This window comes from Micromesistius poutassou (assembly GCF_964030765.1).
Source record: "Micromesistius poutassou genome assembly, chromosome: 2".
In the NCBI taxonomy this organism is placed as follows: domain Eukaryota; kingdom Metazoa; phylum Chordata; class Actinopteri; order Gadiformes; family Gadidae; genus Micromesistius; species Micromesistius poutassou.
Genome location: NC_140272.1, coordinates 5,964,635 through 5,990,041, shown reverse-complemented (window position 1 = coordinate 5,990,041; position 25,407 = coordinate 5,964,635). Strand labels below are relative to the sequence as shown.

The 25,407-nt window shown below is 47.8% G+C and overlaps 5 protein-coding genes across 5 annotated transcripts; 4 read left to right on the top strand and 1 right to left on the bottom strand.

The window, feature by feature from the left end:
- The first annotated feature begins 308 nt into the window (after positions 1 to 308).
- On the top strand, positions 309 to 4,984 carry crbn (cereblon). The gene is made up of 11 exons (XM_084464789.1): positions 309 to 409; positions 788 to 891; positions 1,089 to 1,291; positions 1,423 to 1,572; positions 1,786 to 1,948; positions 2,104 to 2,166; positions 2,260 to 2,344; positions 2,442 to 2,557; positions 3,032 to 3,096; positions 3,199 to 3,330; positions 3,635 to 4,984. Exons 1-11 carry the CDS (start codon positions 343 to 345, stop codon positions 3,822 to 3,824), a joined length of 1,338 nt encoding a protein of 445 aa, XP_084320915.1. The 5' UTR covers positions 309 to 342; the 3' UTR covers positions 3,825 to 4,984.
- Positions 4,985 to 5,341: 357 nt separating this feature from the next.
- On the top strand, positions 5,342 to 7,499 carry vhl (von Hippel-Lindau tumor suppressor). The gene is made up of 3 exons (XM_084464040.1): positions 5,342 to 5,775; positions 6,030 to 6,152; positions 6,509 to 7,499. The coding sequence occupies exons 1-3, from the start codon at positions 5,568 to 5,570 to the stop codon at positions 6,706 to 6,708; spliced, it is 531 nt and encodes a 176-aa protein (XP_084320166.1). The 5' UTR covers positions 5,342 to 5,567; the 3' UTR covers positions 6,709 to 7,499.
- Positions 7,500 to 11,176: 3,677 nt separating this feature from the next.
- On the top strand, positions 11,177 to 13,669 carry tatdn2 (TatD DNase domain containing 2; the record flags this gene model as incomplete). The annotated part of the gene is made up of 4 exons (XM_084464720.1): positions 11,177 to 12,256; positions 12,447 to 12,574; positions 13,012 to 13,195; positions 13,529 to 13,669. 4 exons carry the CDS (start codon positions 11,177 to 11,179, stop codon positions 13,667 to 13,669), a joined length of 1,533 nt encoding a protein of 510 aa, XP_084320846.1.
- Positions 13,670 to 17,082: 3,413 nt separating this feature from the next.
- ghrl (ghrelin/obestatin prepropeptide) lies at positions 17,083 to 18,235 on the bottom strand. Its single transcript, XM_084463746.1, has 2 exons — positions 18,116 to 18,235; positions 17,083 to 17,378 (listed from the first exon to the last, which is right to left on the bottom strand). The coding sequence occupies exons 1-2, from the start codon at positions 18,221 to 18,223 to the stop codon at positions 17,088 to 17,090; spliced, it is 399 nt and encodes a 132-aa protein (XP_084319872.1). The 5' UTR covers positions 18,224 to 18,235; the 3' UTR covers positions 17,083 to 17,087.
- A 741-nt stretch (positions 18,236 to 18,976) lies between these two features.
- Positions 18,977 to 23,364, top strand: ccdc174 (coiled-coil domain containing 174). Its single transcript, XM_084463745.1, has 11 exons — positions 18,977 to 19,098; positions 19,242 to 19,349; positions 19,437 to 19,537; positions 19,796 to 19,854; positions 20,004 to 20,151; positions 20,360 to 20,455; positions 20,900 to 21,036; positions 21,150 to 21,244; positions 21,607 to 21,751; positions 21,842 to 21,988; positions 22,165 to 23,364. The coding sequence occupies exons 1-11, from the start codon at positions 19,060 to 19,062 to the stop codon at positions 23,109 to 23,111; spliced, it is 2,022 nt and encodes a 673-aa protein (XP_084319871.1). The 5' UTR covers positions 18,977 to 19,059; the 3' UTR covers positions 23,112 to 23,364.
- The last annotated feature ends 2,043 nt before the right edge of the window (positions 23,365 to 25,407 follow it).

Here is a 25,407-nt window from a genome sequence, read left to right as displayed (position 1 = left end):
GAACCACTGCCCAATTTTAAAACTAAATCAATATAAAATAATTACTACAATCTGTTTATCATTTTCAACTACGTCAACTTGTTCTGTCGTTGGTAAATATAAAACGTAGGGGACTGCAGTCAGTGTTGCCAGATTGAGCCAGATTTCTCGCCCAATCTGGCAACACTTCTGACCGACCAGTGTTGCTAGACTAGGAGGGAAATCTGGTAAATCAGACTGCAGGATAGAGAACCTGTACATCCGATGCTCGCGTCGACCACTGGAGGCAGAAGAGAGCAGTGAGGGCGCATGCGCGCTGCTGATGAACCCCGCGAATAAGAACCGGGATGTAAACACAAGAACATGGCGGACGAGAGGGGAGACAATAACATCAACGAAGACATGGGCAACCGGTTACAGTTTCTACCTGGTCAGGATTCAAATGTCACACAGTCGTACACACAGGGCCACAGGCCACGGAACGGGTTATTCTAAAGATCAGATTGTCTTCATCCTACTTATTGCCTAATTCATCGAAAGACCATCAGATCGCAGCCGTGTGGACCAAAATAAAGACTTGTTTCACTTTTGTTTTCGCCGTTTTATAATTTATATGTACAGGAGAAAGCGATTTCGATGTTTCAACAGGACCACTGTGATCATTATGTTATTTGATCCAGCACTTTACTAATCAATGACGAAGTACAGCTAGACCGCCATCTTACATTCACACGGGTTGCATGTATATAGTATATAGTATATATAGTTATACAAGTATATAACATATTTTCCTTAAAAAATTCCTTAGAAAATGAAGAAGAAGAGAACGACATGGAGGCTGAAGACCGTGATAACGAGAACGCGGAGAAGCCCGACATCAACTTTGACCCCAGCCTCCCCACCTCCCATGCTGTAGGCGATGACACAACAGTGCTGTAGTATTCACCTGTTGCACTTTCCGTCTTTATCACACATAAATATAATTGATACACAAATAAGTTAAGGAAAACTGTTTTTTAAACTCGAGCCTCACACTTAATGACGTGGTTGCCGTTTATTAGTGAAGATAATGTCTGTGTTTCGTCACATGTGGGGTTTCTGGGCGACAGTACTTGGGTGCAGACATGGAGGAGTTCCACGGCCGGACGGTCCATGACGAGGACAGCTGCCAGACCATCCCTGTGCTGCCCCACACGGCCATAATGCTGCTGCCTGGCCAGACACTGCCGCTGCAGCTCTTCAGGCCCCAGGAGGTCAGCATGATGCGCAGCGTCATCCAGCGAGACCGAACCTTCGCTGTCCTCGCACACAGGTACCAGCCAGCGACAGCCCCCCCTGATACTCACAAATACAATCCGGGCTCTGGGGGTACTTTTGTATGTCATCAAAGGGGATTGGGAACAGATTCAAATATAACTAAGTTTGAGATATTCCTCCGTTCAGTGACGCGGGCGAGTCGGAGCCGGAGTTTGGGACGACGGCGGAGATCTACGCTTACCGGGAGGAGCAGGAGTACGGCATCGAGACGGTCAAAGTGAAGGCGGTCGGGAGGCAGCGGTTCAAGGTCCACGAGCTGCGGACACAGGCAGATGGGTGAGTGTGACAGGGCGTCTCAAGGGTACTCGTCAGAAACGAATGCACATGGCTGCGGTGTGAGTCGTATGGCACACCAGGTAGTATAGAACAACAAGCAGCATTCCCCAGAGGCAACCTCGGATAAATCCAAATCACCATCTATGATCTACGTCGGCCGTTGCTGCCCTCTTGTTTATTGGTCCTCACTCTTTCCCTCCTCCTCGTCTCCAGGATCAAGCAGGCCAAGGTGCAGATCCTCCCAGAGTGCGTCCTCCCTGATCCGCTGAATGCGGTGCACCTCCAGGCCCTCTCCAGACGAAACAAGCACCCCTCCTCCCGGCCCTCAGCCCAGAGCGGCCTGCAGGCCCAGTGCTGGTGGGCCTCCTACCGGCAGGTCAGACACACGTCTTATACAGAATACGCCTGGTTTAGTCAGTTCATTCATAGTTTTCTTGGGATATTTTGGTGTATCTAACATATTGACTCGGTGCATTACATTACATTCCTCACTTAAATATCCCTTGTGTTTTTTTGGGTTCTCTGCTGCAGAGAAAGTTTAACTGTGCCAATCTGACTCCGTGGCCCCCGTGGGTTTACGCGCTGTACGATGCTGTAAGTGTTCCACCCTTCTGTACACTGCTTCATAAGACCAGGAACATCCAGCCAAATACACACAAGTTACAGTATCTTTACGCTGTCTTGCAGGAGTCACTTATGAACCGAGTGAGGAAACAGCTTCACGAGTGGGATGAGAACCTAAAGGACGACTCCCTGCCGACCAACGTCATAGGTCAGCCTCTGCAGCACACACGCGGTCGCACACCTGTGTTGGCTCGCGGTCCTGTAACCTTCTTCATCGTCTCTGCCTTCTCCTCTCCTCCTGTCAGACTTCTCCTACAGAGTGGCAGCGTGTCTGCCCATCGACGACGCTCTGAGGCTGCAGCTGCTGAAGATCGGCAGCGCCATCCAACGACTGCGCTGTGAGCTGGACATCATGGACCGGGTAACTGCCGTCCCGCTTGCATCGAGTGCTGGCACGCCTCGGACCCCCTTTCCTGAAACAATTTTCAAAGCACAAACAATGTAGTTCTCTGAAGAGTTACTTTGAACTTTCTTCCCGTTCACTGAACATGTACACATAGTAGAAGTCAAATGGTCTTCAGTGAGGTCATCCATACCTCTGTACTATTATTCAAAAGTAGTAAATGTTGTATCACATAGTACACAATGTATGTAACTCGAAGTAACACAATATCATTATAAATATGACCACACACTCACATAACTCACCGTGTCTCTGAGCTCACCATTATAAATATGATGAACTCAACCACACGCTCTCTAGCTCTCTGCAGGCCTGAGCTCGCCTACAGGGCCCAAAGCTCCTGCATAGACACAGAGAATGGTGTCATCCTCCTAACGTGGTTAACAGCATGGTGAAGCAACCTGCTTGTTTATCACTATCTCTCCTCCTTAGTGTACCTCCCTCTGCTGCAAACAGTGTCAGGATACAGAAATCACCACCAAGAATATGATCTTCAGGTAAGACTGGAAAGTGATTTGCTCATCTTATTGGCCTTGGGTCCCACGTTCATAATCAGTTGTTAATGCATTGAGGGGGGGATACCCTCTCTGCCTCTGCAGTCTGTCACTGTATGGCCCCATGGCCGCCTACGTCAACCCCCACGGCTACGTCCATGAAACCCTGACGGTGTACAACGCCAGCAACCTGAACCTGGTGGGCTGGCCCTCCACCATGCACAGCTGGTTTCCAGGGTAACGCCGTTCATCCACACATTCTCATCCACTCATAGACGGGGCCACCTGGACGAGTCGGGTAGACTGTAGCTGATGTATTGATCCCTGAACCACCTCAGTAAACTCCTGTAGAAGCTGATGAAACATGCAGGAGGGAGGGAACTTTTGAATGTAGTTTGGCTCCAGTTGATGGTACACCTACGAGGCCGTTAGATAAGGGGACCAGGGGTGAGGTCCCAGACTGTTTCGGTGGACTGAGACCCCCACCCCCTCACCAATAGGATCTGGTCCACACCATGACCACGTTGTCCTGGGTCCACAGGTACGCCTGGACCGTTGCTCAGTGCCGGAACTGCGGCTCACACATGGGCTGGAAGTTCACGGCCGCCAAGAAGGAGCTGTCCCCCGCCCGGTTCTGGGGGCTGACGCGCTCAGCCCTGCTGCCACGCATCCCCAAGGGCGAGGGCGAGGGCGAGGGCGGCGGGGAGGGGTCCCGGCTCCTCTGCCTGTGAGGGTGGACCACCACCACCCCACTACCTCCACCACCACCCAGTGAGGATGGAGGTTCCTCCACCCCCACCATCCAGTCAGGATGGGAGTTCCTCCACCACCACCACCACCATCCAGTCAGGATGGGAGTTCCTCCACCCTCAGCCTGACACCTCACCGCTCCATCTAAACCAGACCTGGGAGAGTTTGCCTTCATACGGCATGCAGCAGCAGAACAGAACAGAACCAAGCAGAATATAGCAGAACAGAACAGGTAGAATGGCTCTTCATGCACTCTGGAGCCGCGAGGGCACACTACCACCAGCGGCCACAGGGAGGGAAAATAACAATAAAATAAAATAAACAACATGAACATACTGCAATATTAGCATGCTAGTTGTGAATAAAGCCTCCTGTTGCCGCCGCCGCCAGTACACCTGTTCTTGTGGCTTGTTGAAGTTGCCTGCTATGCTTTTATCATCACGTGATCCCTCACTCCACCGGCAGGGTCGGAACTCTGAGGGACTTTCTCAAACTGTCGTTTCTCAAACATTCGGTTTGACGTGACTTCAGAACACCAGGGGTTTGTGGGGTGTTACCGTTATTTTGTTGGAATTACTGTTTGTCAGGAGGATATTTGTGAGGTGGAACTGAAATGTCGGTTAAACACAGGAGTGGGCATCGTATTTTGTACGAGACAGTTCGGGAACGTCTTTCCATCAATGGGGATGGAAGCTTTATATTTTACTGCAATGTTTTGTAAAGAAATGAAATGAAAAAGAAAAAGCTTTTGCCTTTAATTGCAGAGAAAGTTAATCACTGAACCTAGGGAATGAAAATTAACTTGGTCTTCTGAACGATAAGGTAGAATTATCTTAGTCTTTCAGACTTCAAACATCCTGCAATAGTACAAGTACAACGAGCCCATGTAGATTCTGTGTATATAAGAGATAGCCGATCGGTGGCTAATATATATGTTGTTCTGCCGTGTACAATGTCAAACCTTATCTCATAGCTGTTGATTTGTATCAAGCTGTATCAAACCCATCTGACACAGATGGACAGAGTGGAATCAGACAACTGTACAGTCGAAAGATTTGGTTCATGGAACCAAAGTCTGAGTTCCAAAATCATGAGGATGAAAATGAAATGGGTGATACTATTTAAATAAAGAAGTTATGTTTTGCATCTAGAATGTGTTTGAGTGAAAATACAGCCAATTCCAGGTAAATCTGAAGTAACTTGATCCCCACAAGTTCCCCACAAACACGTGTACAAATCCATATCTGAAGTCAATTCATGGACCTTCATACATGCTATAGAAGGCTAATACACATGCATCTTTCTGGACTGAACAAAACAAACAAAAATAATAATTCTGACTGGGGAGCTAGGGGCCGACTGTGACGCAACACGTCGAAGAACGCCGATAAAAGCCGAAGAACTCGACCTGCCAAGCCACAGTCCCCGCCCAGCTGGGGGCGTCCCCTTTCCTTGCGTTCGTCCAATCAGGACGTCGTTCACCAGCGCATGACGTTTCTAACCGGAAACCGTGATGTAAACAGTCGAGTTAGAAAAACACAGTTTAACTTCTCAAAGCTCGCCACATTTACGATTGTTATATTTATACAATACGTTTATCGGTCAATAATACGGATGTTTTTAGAAACGACTCATTTGATTCCGACCACCGAAGCCGACCAGCCCGTCCGGTCTCCTCTAGACCGCCCCGGTAGCCTCCTCTAGACCGTCCTTCCAGTCCCGCGATGCCTCAGGAGGCTCCAGAAGACGCAGGAGAACCAGTGCTCCCAGTGCTCCGCTCGTTGAACACCGGGATCCCAGTCAAGGCGGTGTTCGCTAACCACAGCCACCGCGTCGTGCAGCCCATCTGGATCGACTACGACGGGAGACCCCGACGGGAGCAGTACAACGTCATCCAGCCCGGGACAGGCCGCAAGATGAACACCTATGTCGGTACGTGTGTGTGACTGTTCGTGGTGAAGGAGTCGGAGCCCACGAGTAAACAGGACTTTATCTACACACCGTGTGTGGAGCAGTCCAATACTGAACTAGCAGAGCTGTGTAACGACATCAACACTCATGTGCCCATCACGTTGTTAGTTATATCAAGTTCCATTGGAACCAAGCCTAGTACTCATCAGCCTTACACGTTGTTGGTTATAACCAGCTCCACTGGACTAACCCTGCCTGACCCGTTGTGCTCTTAGGTCACCCGTGGCTTTTCCGTGATGCAGACACCGATGACCCGTTGAGGGTCAACAGCAAAGAGCTGTTCCTGCCTAAGCCAGCGGAGGGCGGAATGTATTCATTCGCCAAAATCACTCTACCAGGTGGGGTTATGAGGTTGACTCCGATATTTCGATGGTCGGTGGTTGCAAACAGGCCAATTAATACAAAGCCTATATTTGTTGGGGGCAAGAAAAGTTTTTTTTTTGTAATTGTCTCTGATCAAGATACCTAAGACCTCAGATTGATTAAGAAGTCAGATTCTTAATTAAGTGTACTTCTATTTACTGCAAGTAACACGTGGATAAAAGTCGATTTATTCCATGTTTCTTAATCAGAACTGTAAGTGTACATCAAAAAGTGATAATATTAGGATAATCCTGATGGTGTTGTGGCACTGGACATCAAAAGGTGATAATATTAGTATATTAATGATGGTGTTGTGGCGCTCTGTCCCCAGTCCTGAGTCTGAAGGAGAGAGCTCTGCAGGTGGTCCGCCGCTTGGTCCGGCCCGAGGACTACAGGAGTCTGGAGATTGCCCGCAGCCTCCACGAAGATCTGGAGGACCAGCCCAGTGTGCTGAAGGACATGAGGCTCATCATCCAGAGAGTGGAGCAGCGGCTCCTAGAGGACAGGCAGACCAGGAGGCAGGAACCTTAGAGCACTTCTTTAAGGGTCACGGTCAGACCGGAGTCTGGACCCTAAAGCACTGACTCATGAGGCACTGCAGTGTGGATGCTGGAGACTTCTCACTGAAGGCAGAACCCTTGGAGCACTGGGACTTCTAACCAGGAGGCCAGAACATTAGAGCACTGCAGTATGGATACTGGAGACTTCTCGCTGAAGGCAGAACCCTTGGAACACTGTGACTTCTAACCAGGAGGCCGGAGCCTTAGAGCACTGACTCATGAGGCACTGCAGTGTGGATACTGGAGACTTCTCGCTGAAGGCAGGACCCTTGGAGCACTGACCCTTAGAGCACTGCAGCATGGATACTGGAGACTTATCACCAGGAGGCAGGACTCATTCAGAACTGCAGTATGGATACTGGAGACTATTGACCAGTGAATGCTTGCATCAAGGATTCAATGTGAAGCGGTCGGAATTGAGAAAGTGTAAATGGGAGTAAATTGCAAAGTCTCATATTGTAGCTCTACTGATTCTTTAGTTTTATAGGATGCCCGCCTAGTATATCTCTATATATCTGCTCTTTCTTTGAAAGATGTGTTGCTTTTTCAGCTGAACCAGCATATTCTATTCTTGTACCTATCTCTTTCCTATAAGGAAAGATTTGTATCTATATTGCTCTTTGCCTGCATACCAATGTGCTTCATTATACGATTGCAATATTGCAATCAAGCTTTATTAATCAGGGGGCCATTTGGGGGTTATTGTAACCAGGAGAAAGAAACTTTAAAAAAGTACAAAAAAAGTATTTGCAAATATCTAACCTAATAATAAATATATTTTTCCAGCCAACTTGTGAGTTATCGTTATGCAATCATCATAGTTGCTTCCCATTTTGAATCTTTTCCTTTCCTCTCTCACTTCACATTTTGTTTTTGAAGTGCACAGCCTTGGTTCTAAATTAACCTTTTGAAGAGATCTGCTGTGCCTCCCGTCTCTAGAAGCAATAGGCCTACAGTGGTCGGTCCTCTATGTATGCTCTGCCCCAGACACAGGCTCCCTCACCTGCTCTGGTATGGTGAAACCCCACCTGCTCTAACATGGTGAAACCCCACCTGCTCTAACATGATGAACCCCCACCTGCTCTAACATGATGAACCCACACTTGCTCTAACATGATGAACCCCCACCTGCTCTAACATGGTGAACTCCCACCTGCTCCAGTACGTTCTGCTTCAGGAGAAGTCGCCCGGTTGGACTCTTTGTCCGGCCTGCGCCCGGCGCCGCGTGGGGCCTTCTTTCAGGAGGAAATAGGCCAGGGTCTGTTACCAAGCAACAGAGAAACAGAATCCTTCTCTTTGAAATAAGCTGGTTGGAGTAGAAATGCAGTCTGCTGGTACGAAGAAACACAATGGCTCGAATATCTTTAGACAACAACAGTGAGTCTTTGAATCGTCTGCTCTTTGCCTCCAATTTATTAATCTGTATTTTTGTAGTGCAGAATGCTGACAGGGTAATCCTATGTTGTATAACTCTCTGCACCAGCATGACCTCATGGCCCAGAAGCCATCCTGTGGTGTTTCCTCGTCTCCACACGGACCATTGGACCGTCATGAAGACAATGGTCAGTCAAGAGTGGGTTAAAGAGCATCAATGTTTTGTATCTTAAAGTAATATTACAAGAACAAGCTTTTTTTCATTATTCCCAACTAGGTACCAACTTGTTATGGTCTTGTTCCAACCGCCATGTTAAAGAATGAAGGTCAGTAGAAATACACAAATGACATCTGAGTCTCCATGGTTGTACTGAACAACATTTTGGGCTGTTCAAAGATGACGATTTACTGCTGTGCTGCATCATTTAGGTCCAATATTAACATCTCTCTTGGTTCTGGAGACTTCCGTGTACAGGATTCAGATGTGGCTGCCCACACAAGCAATTACTCCCTTCTACCTCGTCTGACTCTGCAGAGAGCCGAGACAGCATTCAATAACTCGCTTGCAGAGCAAGGTATGAGTTCAAAGTGTTTGATGTACCAAATGCACAGCATAACAGGGTCATTCTGAACAATGCAATTAGGACTTAGGACATGGCAGCAACAACTAGGCAGAAGGCTATGGATATTTCTCAAACAGCAAAGAAAATAACAGAAATATACATAACAGTAAAAACTCTTGCATCAGTTCAAGAGACTGAAAGGATGGGGATTGAGGAAATGGGAAAAGAGTGTTCAGTATTCTAAATAGAAAGTGTAGGAGTGAATTGTGGTGATGTATGTTCATTGGAGTTCGACATATATGTGTATTAGTGAGAGTTCTAAAGAATGTCACATTTCTATTCAGGTGCGTCCCTCAGCCACCCCAGGAACCCGGTCTCCCATCGGAACAAGCCTCCTTACAGGAACGAGTTTAACGAGCGGGCGAGGAGGGGCTTCTGCTATTGGCTGCTGGAGAACACCCCCCCAAAATGTAAATTAGAATAAGGAAATGGAAGAAGTTAGGTGGATTGTTTTGAGACTAGTCCACCAGTGTTGCATTAGTTTTAGTCTGGCTAGTAAAGCTACGTTGAAACAAACAACCTTATTATTCAAATTGAAGATAAGTTGAAGGATTGTCTCTTGAAGCAGACAAATAACTGGAATAGTTGCTGACCTGAGTCATTTATTATTTACATTATATATATATATATATATATATTACACAAATGTGTCCATCTCATCATCTCATCTCATCTCATAGAATCCAACACTGGTGTGAGAACAATATCATCCAGAAAAGGGGTTACTTTCTGAACAGTCTTTTCATTTAGAAACACAAGCAATACAATCCGGTTCAGAATCATCTGGACGATGAGCATGTAGTCAGGGACCTTAGTATCACTGACATTGATTACCTCTGGTTGGCTAATGCTACGTTTGTCTTTCTTTAGGTCACAGATCCAGCATCGGCACCTATAAAACCTCTCTGGGACTACCGAGGGTTTGAGTCGAAGCTGCTGCTCACACGCACACCAATAAATAAACATGAATTTAACACTAAATGAAGACAAGAGTGGTTCATTTATTTGAATCTATTTTCTAATTGCATTTCTTGCCTTCTCTAGACTCGAGCAATCATGAGTCAATCAACTATCAAAAAGATGTGTCAAACAAAAAAAGCAAAGGATGGAAGAATTCATTAGTTTAATTAATTAATCGCATAGGCCTACCGTTAGTAGTCTATGGCTCAGCCTACTGCATCATATCACTTAAGTTCATGTTAATTAGAAGGCCAATATTTGTATCACTTAATTAGGTTGATTAAGTATAATATGCATAATCTCATTCTGGCCACACCTTTTTAATTGTAAATGTATTTAAACTTGGGTCCGTCCTGTCCATCCGTCTGACGCTCTGTCTGTGTCCGTCTCTCTTCCCCTCGGTCTGTCTGTCCGTCTCCCCCGCTCTGGGCGGGCTTCTCTCTGAAGTGTCAGTTCACCAAAGGACACTGAGGTATTTAACTTGTCTAAATTAACCGTGTACACTTTAACATGAACTAAATCGAGGTCACCAGTCACCCTGACCTAACCGTAGCGACACACGTTGATATGTTCAATGAGTTAAAAATGTTTAATGATTAATATTAATAAGTCGAACTCATGTGCGGACGTTAGTTAGTGGCTAGAGCTAGCGGCTACAGGCTAATTTAAAGCCGATAAATCTACATTAAAATCAACCTGAACACACCATGCAGGCCTCGAAACACTTAATTTCTGCTTTTATATTCTAAACGATGGCTTTTTGTTTCAGGTGTTTTATACATATTCGTAGGCTACTTAAGGGTTCCATTGTCAACAATCAAACAATGGTTTAAGGAAGGGAGCCAGGCTAATGCTAATGCTACCAAATATAACCGAACTGTGATCGTTATTTTAATCAGGTGTTAATCAAGTGTCATTTTAATCAGGTGTTCATCGGGTGTTCAAAATGGGCAAAAACAAAAGAAAGGAGAAGTTTGATCGGTCGCGGATCGGAGTGAACCACCCCGGGAGCAAAGGGGGACTAACCGTAAGCCTCATCGCGGACCGGGACCCGACCTCACCTGGTCTTAATGAGTCCCCAGGTCTTCCCTGGTCTTTGCTGAGCCTAGACACTCCCAAACGGAAGGTTTCCCGTCCCTCCCCCGGCAAAGACCAGCTGAGGAGGCGCTTCAGAGATCAGTTTACCCCCAAGGTAGGCTCACTTATTCATGTGTTTCACTTGTTTCACACATTCAACCAAGACAACTTCAAAAGTGATATTTCAAGTGCCTATAAAAATCTTTCTGACTTCAGTGTTTCATTTGCATTTCTAACTAGGACTCTCCTCAGTCCACTGGCAGAGCTGCTGAGAGCCAGAGAGGGGAAGCCTCTGTTTTGTTATCTCACTCTTTCATCTCAAAGCAAAAGGTTGGGACACCAGAGGATTGCTCAAAGGCTGCTCCCTCCAAGGCACTGAATGCAGCCCTTGGCCGGAGAAGAGGGATGTCCCGGGGGAGCCGAGTGCGGACTGAGCAGTCGGGGTCGAAGCCGCTCTTCAACGACGACCTTGACACCGGTTGCTGCTCCCCTCCTCCTGAGAGTGACCATGAACCCACCGATCTGCTTCTTGGAGCTCAAACGTTTCACAGGCTCCCATTTGTGGAGACAGAGCCCGAAGAGCAGAGGTACCTGAACCCTAAAGGCTTTTTCCCAAAGCCCTCCAGCTACCCCTCAGGTAACCATGCTTCTCCTGTCACTGCCCAGGGCGTCACCTACTACTCTCTGGCCTCTCCCTCCCTCCCTCGGCAGATCGTCCGACACAGAGACACGTCTCCCCAGCTCCCCCAGAGAACCGTCTTCCTGTCCCCCAAGCAGCCGACCTCCTATCCAATCAGATCACCCGAGGTCTCTTTCACAAACCTTCACGAGGAACCCTTTGAAGAGCATCCAACTCCAAACACCCCCTCCCCCTCACATGATCCTTATGCCCTGCCCACACGCTCGGGGAGAGGTCCGCCGTCCACGCCAAGTGTCCCCCCCCTCCTCAGTCTGTTGCTCTCTCCTCTCTACCCCTGCTTCACCTCAGCCACGCCTCGCAGGTATTCAGACGTGTGTGTGGCCCTGCCCTTTTCCCCCCCCTCCTACTACACCAGCAGCCCCACCAGGAGGCTGTCCACCGGGGCAGAGCCCATCTGGACCAGCCGCACCCCGGTGGGGGGACACACGGGGTTCATAGACACCCATTGTCACCTGGACATGCTGTTTGGGAAGGTGGGCTACCGGGGAACCTTCAGTCGCTTCAGGGAGATGAACAAGAGCACCTTCACCGCGGAGTTTGGCGGCTGCATCACAGACTTCTGCAACCCCCGTCTGATGCTGCAGGAGGCGCTGTGGGAGGGCCTGCTGGCGGAGGACCAGGTGTGGGGGGCCTTTGGCTGTCACCCCCACTTCGCCAAGGAGTACTCGGAGGTCCACGAGCGAGCCATCCTGGGGGCCATGCGCCACCCCAAAGCAGTCGCCTTTGGAGAAATCGGTCTGGACTATTCTCACAAAAACAGCACACCCCCTTCAAAGCAGAAGGAGGTGAGGTCCTCTTTAGTAGGCAGAGTGGATTGAATGTTAATGTCCCCAATGAGATTAATTTAAACTTGATACAATTTTTGTTAATTTGTCTAGAAATGGATGGAGGCCAGGTACGTCCAGGTCGGGTCAAATGAACAGTCTTTGATTAGCTCGTATGCTGTAAAGGTCATCTTTACTTTGGCCCCTCCAGGTGTTTGAGCGCCAGCTCAGGCTGGCTGTGTCCATGCAGAAGCCGCTGTTGATCCACTGTCGAGATGCAGATGACGACCTGCTGGTCATCATGAAGAAATGTGTTCCTCGGGACTACAAGATCCACAGGTACGCATGTGCCCCCTCCGAGGTCTGCAGTCTCACTGTGTTCATCATTACGCCCAACATGGAATCCTAAAGTAGTGTCAGTAGCATGGTTCCCCTTGGTTACGGCCCTGGTTACTGAACGTTGTTTGAGGCCTTGACTAGGGGGGTACAACCGGAAGGATCTGTCAAGTGGCCCAATCAAACAACACAGAATCTATTCTAATACAAGCCTTTTTACAACCACAATATAGAAATCACGACTACTAATACTTTATAAGATATACTAGTATATCTTTTTATAATATTGCTTCTCCTTCTTCTCACAAATTGACTTATTGTAAGTCACTTTAGATAAAAGGGTCTGCTAAATGTAAATGTATTTGTAGGTTTGTGAGACTGCCTAGCTGGTGATACTGACTGCCTCTCTGTCGGGTTCATCTCTCTTCTCTATGGTGCAGGCACTGTTTCACCAACAGCTACCCAGTGATCAAGCCGTTCCTGGACGAGTTCCCCAACCTCTGCGTGGGCTTCACGGCGTTGATCACCTACCAGCGGGCCTCGGAGGCCCGGGACGCGGTCCAGAGGATCCCCCTGGACCGCATCGTCCTGGAGACGGACGCTCCCTACTTCCTCCCCAGACAGGTAGAGATGTTCCGAGAATATTAATATAGTTAATATAACTATATTAATATAATTTTAATATAGTTTATACCGATACAGCATCTAGAATTGTAACTACTAATAGCACTTGTTCTTATTACGTATTACTTAGCAATGTATAGTTGGTTCACTTACTGTCAAACGCAGCATAACATCGCAGTGTTTGTGATGTTTTCTGCCTGTGTAGTAAAGGAGCTAGTCATGTGATGGTATCGGAGCGGTGCATAGACTTGCCCACTCGCTGATTTTGAATCGCCGCATTCTAAGCAGTATCGGAGGACGTACTGTACATCTCTGTGTGCTTGTGTTCCTCAGGTTGGCAAAGCAGCCGGTCGGTTCGCCCATCCAGGAATGGCCATCCACACGCTGAGGGAGATCAGCCTGCTGAAGGCCCAGGACCTCTCCACTGTGTTCACCGCGCTGCGCCACAACACCACTGTGCTGTATGGAGTCTGAGCGCCGCCGCAGCTAGCTACACCACCGCACTGTATGGGGTGTGAGCTCCGCCGCCGTTAGCAACACCACCGCACTGTATGGAGTCTGAGCGCCGCCGCTGCTAGCTACAACACCGTGCTGTATAGAGTCTGAGCACCGCCGCCGCTAGCTACACCACTGCGCTGTATGGGGTGTGAGTGCCGCCACCATTAGCTCAACCACCACGCTGTATGGGGTCTGAGCGCCGCCGCAGCTAGCTACACCACCGCACTGTATGGAGTCTGAGCGCCACCGCCGTTAACTACACCACCATGCTGTATGGGGTGTGAGCGCCACCGCCATTGGCTACACCACCGCGCTGTACGGGGTGTGAGAGCATCACCAGCTCTATTCCTTTAGCACTAGCCCTTTAGCACTAGCCCTTTAGCTCTAGCCCTTTAGCACTAGCCCTTTAGCACTAGCCCTTTGGCACTAGCCCCAGACCCAGACCTGAGAGGGAACATAATATTGTTTTTTTTCCAGGAACAGGAGGTGGCTTGGCATACGTGTTTAACAATTTTGTAATTGTATTCTTTTGTAATTGAGATTGTTGGTATTTGCCCTGTTGTTTGAACTGGTTCTGGGCCGTTCCGGTCCATTAGGGACGACTTCTTGTTTGACTCCAGTGCAGCCGGTTCTTGTACTACTTTTCGTACTTTGTATTCAACATTTGAAAAGTTTTGAATGATGCTTACAAATCGTGGATTTGTAAGCATCATTTTCAGTTTGTTAACGTTTGGTGTTTCATGCTCTAGTTTCACATCCTCTGGGTGTCCTGCTGTTTGCTGCTCGTTAAGCATTGTGTTGTAGTAATTGAATTTGAAGCAAGCTTAATTAAAGGTTTTCTTCCCATTGGAGTCTGGTTCTCCAGGGCCTCAGTCAAGGACTCCCTCATTAATGTTGAGGTGTTCTTTGGCACCTCAGTCTTTCTCCATTTCATCTCTTCTGTCCTCATCCTCATCTTCAAACTGGTTATCATCTCTTCTAGGTGTGTTTGAAGTGAGGAAGCTGGGTTAGGATTGTGTGCATAAGCATTAATCAATTAAACCGACTATTAGAGGTTACCTTGAATGCAGGCCCCAGGCCAGCTGCGGACTATTGTTACAGCAGTCCAGTTCATATACATCAGAATACTATTCATAAGTCAGCCCAGTGGCGACTGGTCATTAGGGGCAGGTGGGGCTCGGCCCCACCTACTCTAACAAGAAAAAAAAAAAAAAAAAAAAATATATATATATATATATATATAATAAATATATTATATAAAAAAAATAATATATATATATATATATAAAATAAAAAAATCTCCCCAGAAAGTACTGTAAAATAATAAGTTCGGCGCTTTTAGTTCATTTTTAGTCGACCCTAGCTTGCTTCTTCCGGCTGAGTTCATCCGGTGGGGCAAGAGGGGCTCTAGCCCCACCAGCCCAATGTAATGTGTATTGGGCTTGAAAATTTGAAATGCGCATGCTCAGAGTGTTTCTCTGTTGAAGTGGACGGAGATTCTTTTACTTCCTGGTGGGGCTAGCCCCACCGGCACCGCCATGGACATATATGGTTCGTTCCACTACAGCGTAATGTGTGTGGCGCGCGTGATGAGTCATGACTCGAGTGACCTAGTCCTCACCTCACGTATTCAGAATTTTATTAAAAGGTTTTATTATTGAGCTATTGACGTTTAATACGTAACAGTGCTTGTGTACATTTTTATTGGTTATTGAACTGTTAACCCGCGAACTTGGGTTCAATATGTGTACGAAAGACTCCCTTTGTTTACGTGACGTTGCCTAGCAACGCTGCGCATGTGCAGCCTTTATCCACTTCGTTCTGAGTTGGAGAGTAGCACGTTTAAGTTCAAATAGTAATTAAAGTAGTTTGTTACTATACAAGTTAAGCGCCTGTAACATCAGTGTTAAATGCGTATGTGCCGGTTGGTGTGCGTACCTTATGAAAGTGTTTATCGGTTCGCAGACGTAATAAGCGACGTTGCAGTGGTCTACATGTAATGCGCACGTTCTATTGTTTACAATTAGCATGCTAAGCGGAGTTAGCTTTATTCACGTCTTATGTTGCCTTACTATGTCATATGGATGCGATTCATGTTGCTTAGCGTAATGCCCCATCCACCGCTTGCTTTGCATGTCCCGCAAACCAACCAGTGGAAGTCAGGGGAGGGCGAAATAGTTTCGGAAAGCACCACACTACTGCGATGAGGTTGATTTGTTTATCGGCGTTACTATGGCGATCATGACGGTACTGAGCATAAAGTAAAAAGTAGATGAGACGATAGAGGGGTTAGAAAGGATTTTTATTTCAGTTATCCTATTTTTGCACCGAAAATATTTGAAAACCATGAAAGTTTAAAAAGTAAAAAATAATGACCGCTACACAAGCAAAGTTTCACAGCGCCCCCTAGGTTCTATGAACGCCCCCGTTGAGAAACCCTGAAGTAGATCATCTGTTGGAGCACAGATTTGAGACCCTTAGTCTGGAGGAAAAATTAGAGGTAAAACGCCTTGGTCCCCACCATCCAAGGGATTTTGGCATTAGCCAAACCGCTGGCAAAAACATCCGTGCATTTAATGTGGAGTTAAAAAAAAATAATATATATATATATATATATATTAATATTAATTATTAAAAAATAATAATAAAAAAAAATATTAGCCTAGCCCCACCTGTTTTTTACATGTAGAAACGCCACTGAGTCAGCCTATGGTCATATTTTAAGATGGAAGGCTGTAGCTTAATATCAAGAACTAATGAGTAATGTATCATTTGCGCTAAATGTTGCACATACTTTTTGATATAGCCCTTTGTTCAATCATAGTTGTCAAATGCTCAAAATAACACAAGGCAAATGTAGCATTTGCATAGATTTTCAGAGTTTAATAGTTCCATTCATTTGAACATGCTTATAGATTTCCAGAGCTTTGAAGGTCACTCTGTAACAAAAGAAACACGATTTTTGTAAATAAAGAGTTGCAAGTTAGTTATATTATCTTTGTGAACAAGTATAGTAGAAGAGTAGCCTGGAGATCCAGACCCACATCTAGAAAGCTGTAGGGTTCGGCAAGAAGTAATGAAAATGGCCCAACTCGAGGGGCGGCACCAAGCATGCATTTGAAAATATCACTGCACGCAATTGGATAACACTATGACCAATCAGAAGAATACAAGGGGTGACGTATCCAGACCAGCGGAGCTAACCAATAGATAAGACTTGCCGTATCCGATCGGTAAAACAGCAACGCTTTCGGCCCGCCTATATCAGATACACCGATGTGATTGGTTAATGTGCTGGGAGAGGGGTATCAGGGAGGGATTATATTGCTCGTTCCCAGAGTGACTCGCTAAGCAAATTCAAATTGTGCTCTCGTGAGAACTCTGGATTTCCAGGCTAGTAGAGGAGATTAAAACGAGCACCTGTCGTATCGGGGGCTCCCAGGATGTTCTGCAGCAGTTGGTGCAGCGCCCGGTACACCTCAAACTCCTCCTCATGCAGGGTAAGGCCGACCTCGAAGGGAGCCGCCCCCTGCTGAGCGGGAGAGGGCTGGGTGACCGGGTCCCAGAGCAGCAGGGGGCGCTGGCTGCTGTCGTCGCCGCCTCCTGCCGTCACGTCGCTGCTGTGCTGCAGCGGGGGGGCCAACTCCATCACTTGGCGGCCGACGCGAGGCGGCTTTACTTTGTCCTGAAGGGGAAACGTTTATATTAGTGCTGTCATCGATTAAAAATATTTAATCGCGATTAATCACATTAATGTCATAGTTAACTCGATAAATCGCAATTAATCGCACATTTTTTATCTATTCTAAATGTCCCTTGATTTCTTTTTGTCCCATTATTTTTTTCTCATTTTAATGCTCTTATCAACATGGAAAAGTGGATCGGCTTGCTTTGTGCAAATGTTTTTTTTATTGAAAACAACATTGCCATATACTGTAGTGTTCAATTTCACACTAACACTCACTTGGAGCAAATCATCTCTCAGACAATGTAACGCTGTCCATCAATAAAAGGGTAAAAAAAATAATAAAAAGAAAACGTCACGTTAAAAAAATTAACGCCGTTAAAAATGTGTTTAACTGACCGCACTAGTTTATATTGTTGTACGGTGCAGAGAGCATTGATGTCATTACATCACTGGGTTAAAAGGGTGTCAAAGAGACATTCAAATGTACAGAAGAGGATGAGTGCTACATGGATTTTTGAGTTCTGAGTTTATAGTCAGAATTCTGAGATTAAGATCAGAACTCCAAAAAAAACAATCACATGTTCTAATCCTCTTACGTACTTTATTCCAGTCAAGTGTACAAACTTGGCTGGAAGAGCCGTGTGATGAGCTGTCATGGGGCGTGATGGAGGAGACTGCCACTAACCCTAACCCTTACCCTTACCACTAACCCTTACCCTTAACCCTAACCCTACCATGGGTTTGTGAGCAGGGCTGAGGAAGGTGACTCCGGCCCGGGACGGCTGGCAGCAGAAGGCCAGAGAGCACAGGAGGAGGATCACGGAGACGGCCTCTCGCTTCATGGCTGGGCTGGGGAGAGAGAAGGACAGACTGATGAGAGGAAATGAGCAAAAAAATGTGTTGATGGTGTTCTGTCAATGCAGTCGTACTCACCAGTGGTTCTGTTCCTGATCTGGTTTGAGTGTAGCAGCTCCAGGCTACATTTATACCATTTGCCCCCATTATCCTTCACGTCAATACCCGGTTAATGTTGGATATTGTTTGACTGTTCAAATGATTGAATCGAAAACAAAGCAGGCATTGCTCTGTTGTGACCTGCAACAGGCCTTCTTATCAGACCATGGCCCATTAACGTGCTGATCCAACAAGGACGCAGCGGTCCCTGATACATGTTGCCCAACGACAAGTCATCGCTCTTATTGTTTCAGGTCCATATTTATCAAACTTTTTACATGACTGAGGACCTACTAAGAGGAACCATTTGATAATAACTATGCATACAAATGTATGTAGGGTAATAACGCATTTAAGCATTGGGAGACACATAATCCAACCATTATAATCCAACCATTATTTTAGATTGAGGTTATTCTAACTTTAAATGAAAGGTAATTTAATTAAATCGTGTATGTGTAGACGCACGCATGTTTATACACAAATTGTAAACATCTCTTATGGGGTCAATATCTATCATACAAATATGTCACTATACACAAAAGGAGTAAAAAAAAAGGTTTTCTCCCCCTTTGGTTCCGTTGTAAGTGCACCAGGTGGCGCTCACCCCCAATGAACCACAGATCCACCAGGTGGCGCTCGGCGCCCCTGACCCCCAATGAACCACCGAGGAAGAACCATGTTGACGGCTACTGTAGGTTAGCAGTAAACATCAGAAGTAGACATGGACAAGAAGAAACCTTTCAAAGTGACATCTTCATCCGTGAGTGCCAACATAGATCTACTGCTGTACTATCTGTATGTCTGAATGTGGTCTGAAACACTTCTCTTAACGTGAGCGCTACGTTAGCTCCGTTAGCCTCGGAGCTCCTGCTGAGTGCTGTGTGTCTCCTCCTGATTCCTCAGCTGGTGGATCTGAAGGCTGAGCTCTACAGGAAGCAGGAGCAGTGCAAACACGAGAAACTAGGCCAGGAGAATGGAGCGGCTGGCGTCAAAGCCAAAGTTACTGTCAAGGTAGGTTCTCTTGGTTTAGGCGACAATAGCCCGGGACCTGCTCTGCTAGTGTAAGGTGTTCTAAGGTGTTCTCATCTGGACCAGTAGAAACCCAACGTGTGGACCAAGCAGAACGAGGGGGTCTCTGAACGGAATCAGAAGGATGTGGAGCAGGCGTCCGAAGAGGAGACCAACCTGGATAAGTCGAGGTGAGAGTCACACACCTCCACTGTACACTAGATTAGTATTGAATAATCCACTGTACACTAGATGTATTCAATAAACGAAATCCACTGTACACTAGATTAGTATTGAACAAACGAAATCCACTATACACTAGATTAGTATTGAATAAACTAAATCCACAACACAGTATATGTATTTAATAAACTAAATCCACAGCACAGTAGATGTATTTAATAAACTACTTTCTATTGAAATCCATCCACTTTTGTGTTTGTGAATAGGAGAAGATTAGAAGAAAAGGCCAAACTCTACGAGCGAATGACCAAAGGAGACCTGCCAGGTAAGTCCATCCCACACTCTGAAATGGAAGACCCATCTTTACCCGAGTTTACATTTAAAGTGTTTCATAAAGGGTTCAAACTGGTTTTGCTGGGACAACACAAGGAATAACGGCTGGTGTCTCTCGTCTTCTTGTGTGTCCTGCGTTAGATGAGGAGACGGAGGCCATGTTTCTGGTCGATTTCACCCAGAAGATTATCGACCGGAAGAAAGAAACCCGGGATCAGATGGAGAGGGAAGAAGAGGAGAGAACCATGGCTGCCCCCGTCCCGGAGCCCCAGAACCCGGGGGAGGAATGGTGAGCCCAGACCAGCTCTTTGTGAGGCGTAACAGACCACAGTCAGGGATCACCTTCCTCTTTATGGTGGTTTTCAGATGCACGCATCAATTATATTTCTAGCATTTACTAAAAAATTATAAAATGTTTTTTTTTTTTTAAGATTATCCTATGGTAATGGTTAATATAAACTCCTCCAAGGCTAAGAATGCCCTTTGTTTGTCTGTAGGGTGGACTATGTGGACGGTCTCGGGCGGTCTCGGAGGTGCATGAAGAGAGATCTGCCGGGCTTCAGGAAGATGGATCAAAGTCTCACCGGCACAATGTAAGCACCTCCGTACAGCAGGTAGTGTGAAGGCCTCGTCCGTCTTCTGGATGGTCCTGATGTCCACCAGGGGACTGAAACAGAAACATTCAGTCTTTCTTGAATCCCAAAGGCAAGTTCTCAGGTGTACAACAGAATGGTGGATGTGAAAGCAACCGCCCACAGAATGGTGATCAAACAATAGAGTGCCTCCTTTACAAAAATCCTCAAATAGAAATACTACAAGGGCAGAATAATAACAGTACAATGAAACTGTACGGTGTATTGAATCCTCCAGTGAACAGCAGGCAGTTTAAAGTAGACATTGCAGTTCATATTACTGAGGGTGGATGGATCTTGACCTTTGACCCCTTCGCCCGAGACCTGATGCCTCAGCAAAACCTCAGAGATAAACTTAGGTGCGCGTTCTTTCCATTGAACCTGTCCCTGGGGTGTTCTCCGTAGAAACACGTCCACAGAGAAGACGCTGCTGTCGGAGGACATGCGTCGCGACCTGCAGCGACAGCAGTGGGAGCGGGAGGAGGAGGAGGCCATGAAGAGGCCCATCGGGCCCGTCCACTTTGAGGACATCAGGGAACAAGGTGGGTTGGCGGCCGCGCATCACGGAAACCTTTGGCTTCCTGTCGTCCTTGTGGTGACGTGTGAATGGCATTGGCACGGCGTGGACATGAAAGACGTTTCCTGTCCCTCTCAGAGGCTCGTGAGCTGGGTGTGGGCTACTTCGCCTTCTCTCAGGACCGGGAGCAGCGCGACAAGCAGAGGGAGACGCTGGACATGCTCAGAGACCAGGTAGGGGCTGGGGACACCGCAGGTACCGGGAACTGTAGTCCGTAATGAATTTGTTATTAAACACCCATCTCCTAAATCCTACGAGTCCCGAGCACCACATCCTCCAGCCGTGCGTCGGGTGGTACTGATGTCTGAGTCAGACTCTGACACATGTCGGGTGGTACTGGTGTGTGCGTCAGACTCACACACACACGTCATGTGGTACTGATGTGTGCGTCAGACTCTCTGACACACACGTCGGGTGGTACTGGTGTGTGCTTCAGACTCACACACACACGTCAGGTGGTACTGATGTGTGCGTCAGACTCTCTGACACTCGGGTGGTACTGGTGTGAACCGATGCTTCTCTCCTTGTCTCCCAGACCACAGAGCAGCGCAGTAAGAGGGAGCTGCTGAAGGACAAGAGGAAGGCGGTCCTGCAGGCGCGCCTGGCCAAGGTGAGGCAGAGGAAGATGAAGGGGAGGCCGGATGGCGCGGAGGACGAGCTAAAGACAGAGGAGGTCGAAGGTCAGTGTTCAAATCCCTCCTCATGCCCACACGACCAAAGCTTCCTGTCGTAGCCACTATTAAGGGGTCGCTGTTTCCTCTTTCTTCCAGACGAGGGAGAGGATGTGATTGGCCCCTCGCCCGCGGCCCAGGAGACCCCAGACGCAAGGCCGGCACGACGAGTGGAGGTGGAGATCCAGGAGAGGAAGGACACCAGGCCCGGGGTTCCCCATGTCAGGGAGTGGGACCGCGGCAAAGGTACCCGCGCTGAGCAGCTTGGATATGAACCGAGTTATGATGTTGGAGACTGGGGGGCTGCACCCCTCTTTAAGGGGGGGGGGGGTACTAATCTGGGTCCCAAGCATTTGAATTCTCCACTTACCATACCTCAGGTTATTGTTCGGTTGGTGAAATAAGTTGTGAATCTGTTCCAGAGTTCATGCTGGGAGAATGGACGGACCGCCGGCGGCAGGAGAGGGACTCGGAGTTCGCTCCTCCGCCCGCGTACTACGCCGAGAAGAGGCCGCGGCAGGAGAGGTCCTTCCCTCAAGGGAGGTCCTTCGCTCAGGAGAGCACCTCCAGGATGTCCTTCAAGTGGTCGAGCGGCTCAGCAAAGAGCTCTTTCGACCGGGAGGAACCAGAGCCTGAAGCTCAGGCCAGACCGCCAGCCACCAGACCCCCGGCTGACCCCCCTCAGCTCCGGCCGACGGCGCCCGTTCCCACGGTGCCCGTTCCCACGGCGCCCGTTCCCACGCAGAGCCGAGCGGAACCCCGACCTGAGCCTCCCAGCTCTGCTGCTGCGCTGGCCACGGCATTGAACCCGCCGCCCCCGTCGGTACCCTACACCCAGGGCCCCGCCCCCTTCAGCTTCCCCTTCCCCGCTCCCCCACAGCGATCTCCCTTTGAACCTCCAGCCGGACCCCCACCCTACGCTGCTCCGCCTCGCCCTCCTCCCCCGTTCCCCGCTCAGTACCCTGGGCAGTACGCCCCTCTCTACCCCCCCCACTACCCCACTCCCCCACAGAGTCACCCTCAGCCGCCCCTCCCTGGGGAGCAGGGCTTGTACCCCCCTGGGGAACAGGTTCTGTACCCCCCTGGAGCCCAGGGTCTGTACCCCCCTGGAAACCAGGGTCTGTACCCCCCTAGCGACCAGGGCCTGTATCCCCCTAGCGACCAGGGCCTGTATCCCCCTGGAGCCCAGGGCCTGTACCCCCCTGGAGCCCAGGGCCTGTACCCCCCTGGAGCCCAGGGCCTGTACCCCCCTGGAGCCCAGGGCCTGTACCCCCCTGGAGCCCAGGGCCTGTACCCCCCTGGCTGCCCACCCCCGCCCGGCTCCCAGAGCCTGGAGGACATGCTCTCCTTCTACAAGAGCTCCTCTTAGGGTTCAGCGCTCTGAACCATTAGAGCTCCTATAGAGTTCAGCGCTCTGAACAGTTAGAGCTCCTAGAGTTCAGCGCTCTGAACCATTAGAGCTCATAGAGTTCAGCACTCTGAACCGTTAGAGCTCCTATAGAGCTCCTACACTCTGAACAATCTGTTAAACAGTGGACTTGTTCTTCTAAGATGTTAAATGTTGTATCTAATCTAAACCTCCCACAGGATTTGATAATCAATGATCAAAGATTGAGTCTGCCTTTTGTTGTTTGAGCCTTTATTAAAATATAATAGTGATGATTGTGTGATGTTTTTACATGAGCGGACGACATTGAAGCCACTAGTAAACAAGGTGTCTTCTTTACAGGTCTGCTTTTCCAAATGGGTCGTAGCTTTATTAGGTACTGCTGGGATTAATCAGAACTTCAAAGTTAATTTAATGAAATAAGTTACATCTTTTGCAACAAAACATGTAAATTCTATATTTAATCTTCAGGTTTTTGTTTCTCATTGCCCCACATTGTTTTCCTCTTCTCACCTACGTTTTGAGTATTTATTAATTGAACAGAACTCTTGCTGAGCTGGAAGGGTGAGTAGAGATGGACATCATGTTTAGCATCTGAAGAACCGATCAACAGCAGCTGAAGAAGTATCTCTAAGCTGCTATCCAGGAGGATGATAATTCAAGACCGGTCTGCTAGTTTACTTAGTTTAATGCATGGATGAGTCAGACCTCAGACCTGCAGAAGCTAAACCCACCTCCCAGAGGTATGGAGGACATGTTTGACCTGCCCTGGGAAGATCAACCCCATATCCCTGCTGATGCGAGGCCTCTTTCAGCTAGAGCCAGCAGACCTTCTATTCCCCAAACCTCCTCCAGAGCCCCTGCACATCCCACCTTCAGCCACCAGGGGGAGACTCTCCTGTTGCGCCTGACATGAGGTCGTCACTCGGCCAGGCTGAACTGTGTTCACACGCAGCAAGACTGCACCAAGCTTGTAACCGCTGTTGGCTGCTTAAAGCTGCAATACCCACACCACCATGAGTACCAAACCAGCAGTGGGATGGAGTGGTGGACGGTATAAAGCAGGAGGGACAGAGGACTAGAAACGCTCTGATCTCATCCCTGCCTGCTTCTCTCAAGATCTCACTCCTTGTCCTGTTCCTGGCTGCACACGTCTCCTGTCTCCGTCCACCTCAACATAAGAGAACATCAAACCCGGGGAGGGCCGGCCCCAGTCCATCTGTAGACCCAGCCCACCCCCCCCAGTGTTGTGTGTTGTTGCGGTCTTCTGGACCACTGGTACTGTACCATTGAGCTCAATGGTACTGTACTGCAGGGGCCGCTATTGGATCGTCCAAAGACAAATGTACTCTGACTTCTGTCCTTCAAATGGTTTTATATTAGTCAGTGATCATGTGAGAAGATGTTTTGATTTGTCCATGCCTGCCTGTTTTAGCAAATTTAGCGACTTTCTCATTTCTGACCAATTAGGGCATCTCTTCCCTGATTGGTTCTGGGAATCCATCTTGCCTGTTATTCACTGATGTGTGTGAAATCAAAACTTCTCAATGGGGGAGAAATGCAGAGAGGGATTAGAGGTTTTTAGTTTCAAAACCTTGCTCTCTTCTACGTGCTCTCTTTACAACTCTCAAATCGTACATGCCACAGCACCTTAAAAGAAACCCACTAACCAAAGCAGTGTCCAGGTTAAACACTACAAGAGCTATTGACAAGATTGAGGCGCAAAGATAATGGATGTATAAAATATTAGAATTGAAAAGTGGTATTTATTTATTTTAATTGGTTTTAACGTGAGGTTAATGATAGGGTTTGGTTTTATGTTTAATCCCAGGATTGTGTTTCGAACCCAGAACCTTTAAAGGTTCCGTATTATACCACCAGGTGTGAGTGTGATCAGCCATTACAATCCGTTTTGAAAATCTGCCTCTAGTGATATCACAAGTGGGTGAGTCCACCTAGATGTGTGCTGGATAGATCAGCCTACCCAGTGGACTGTAGCAAACGTTGCTCATCTATCTGTCATACGTCTAGGTGGACACGCCCACTTGCGATGTCAGAAGAGGCAGATTTTCAAAACGGCTTGTAATGGCTAATCACACTCACACCTGGTGGTAAATTACGTCAGAGACATACTAAAAGACGAACCCAGGAAGTACTCGCTGAGGACACCGGGATTGGTGCTTAAGGTAAGCCTTGTTTTCTGGTGCTCAAGGTCTTGGTGTCCAGTGCTTAGTTTGGAGGCTGGGGAGGATATTCAACTACACTCAGGTCTGCAAAA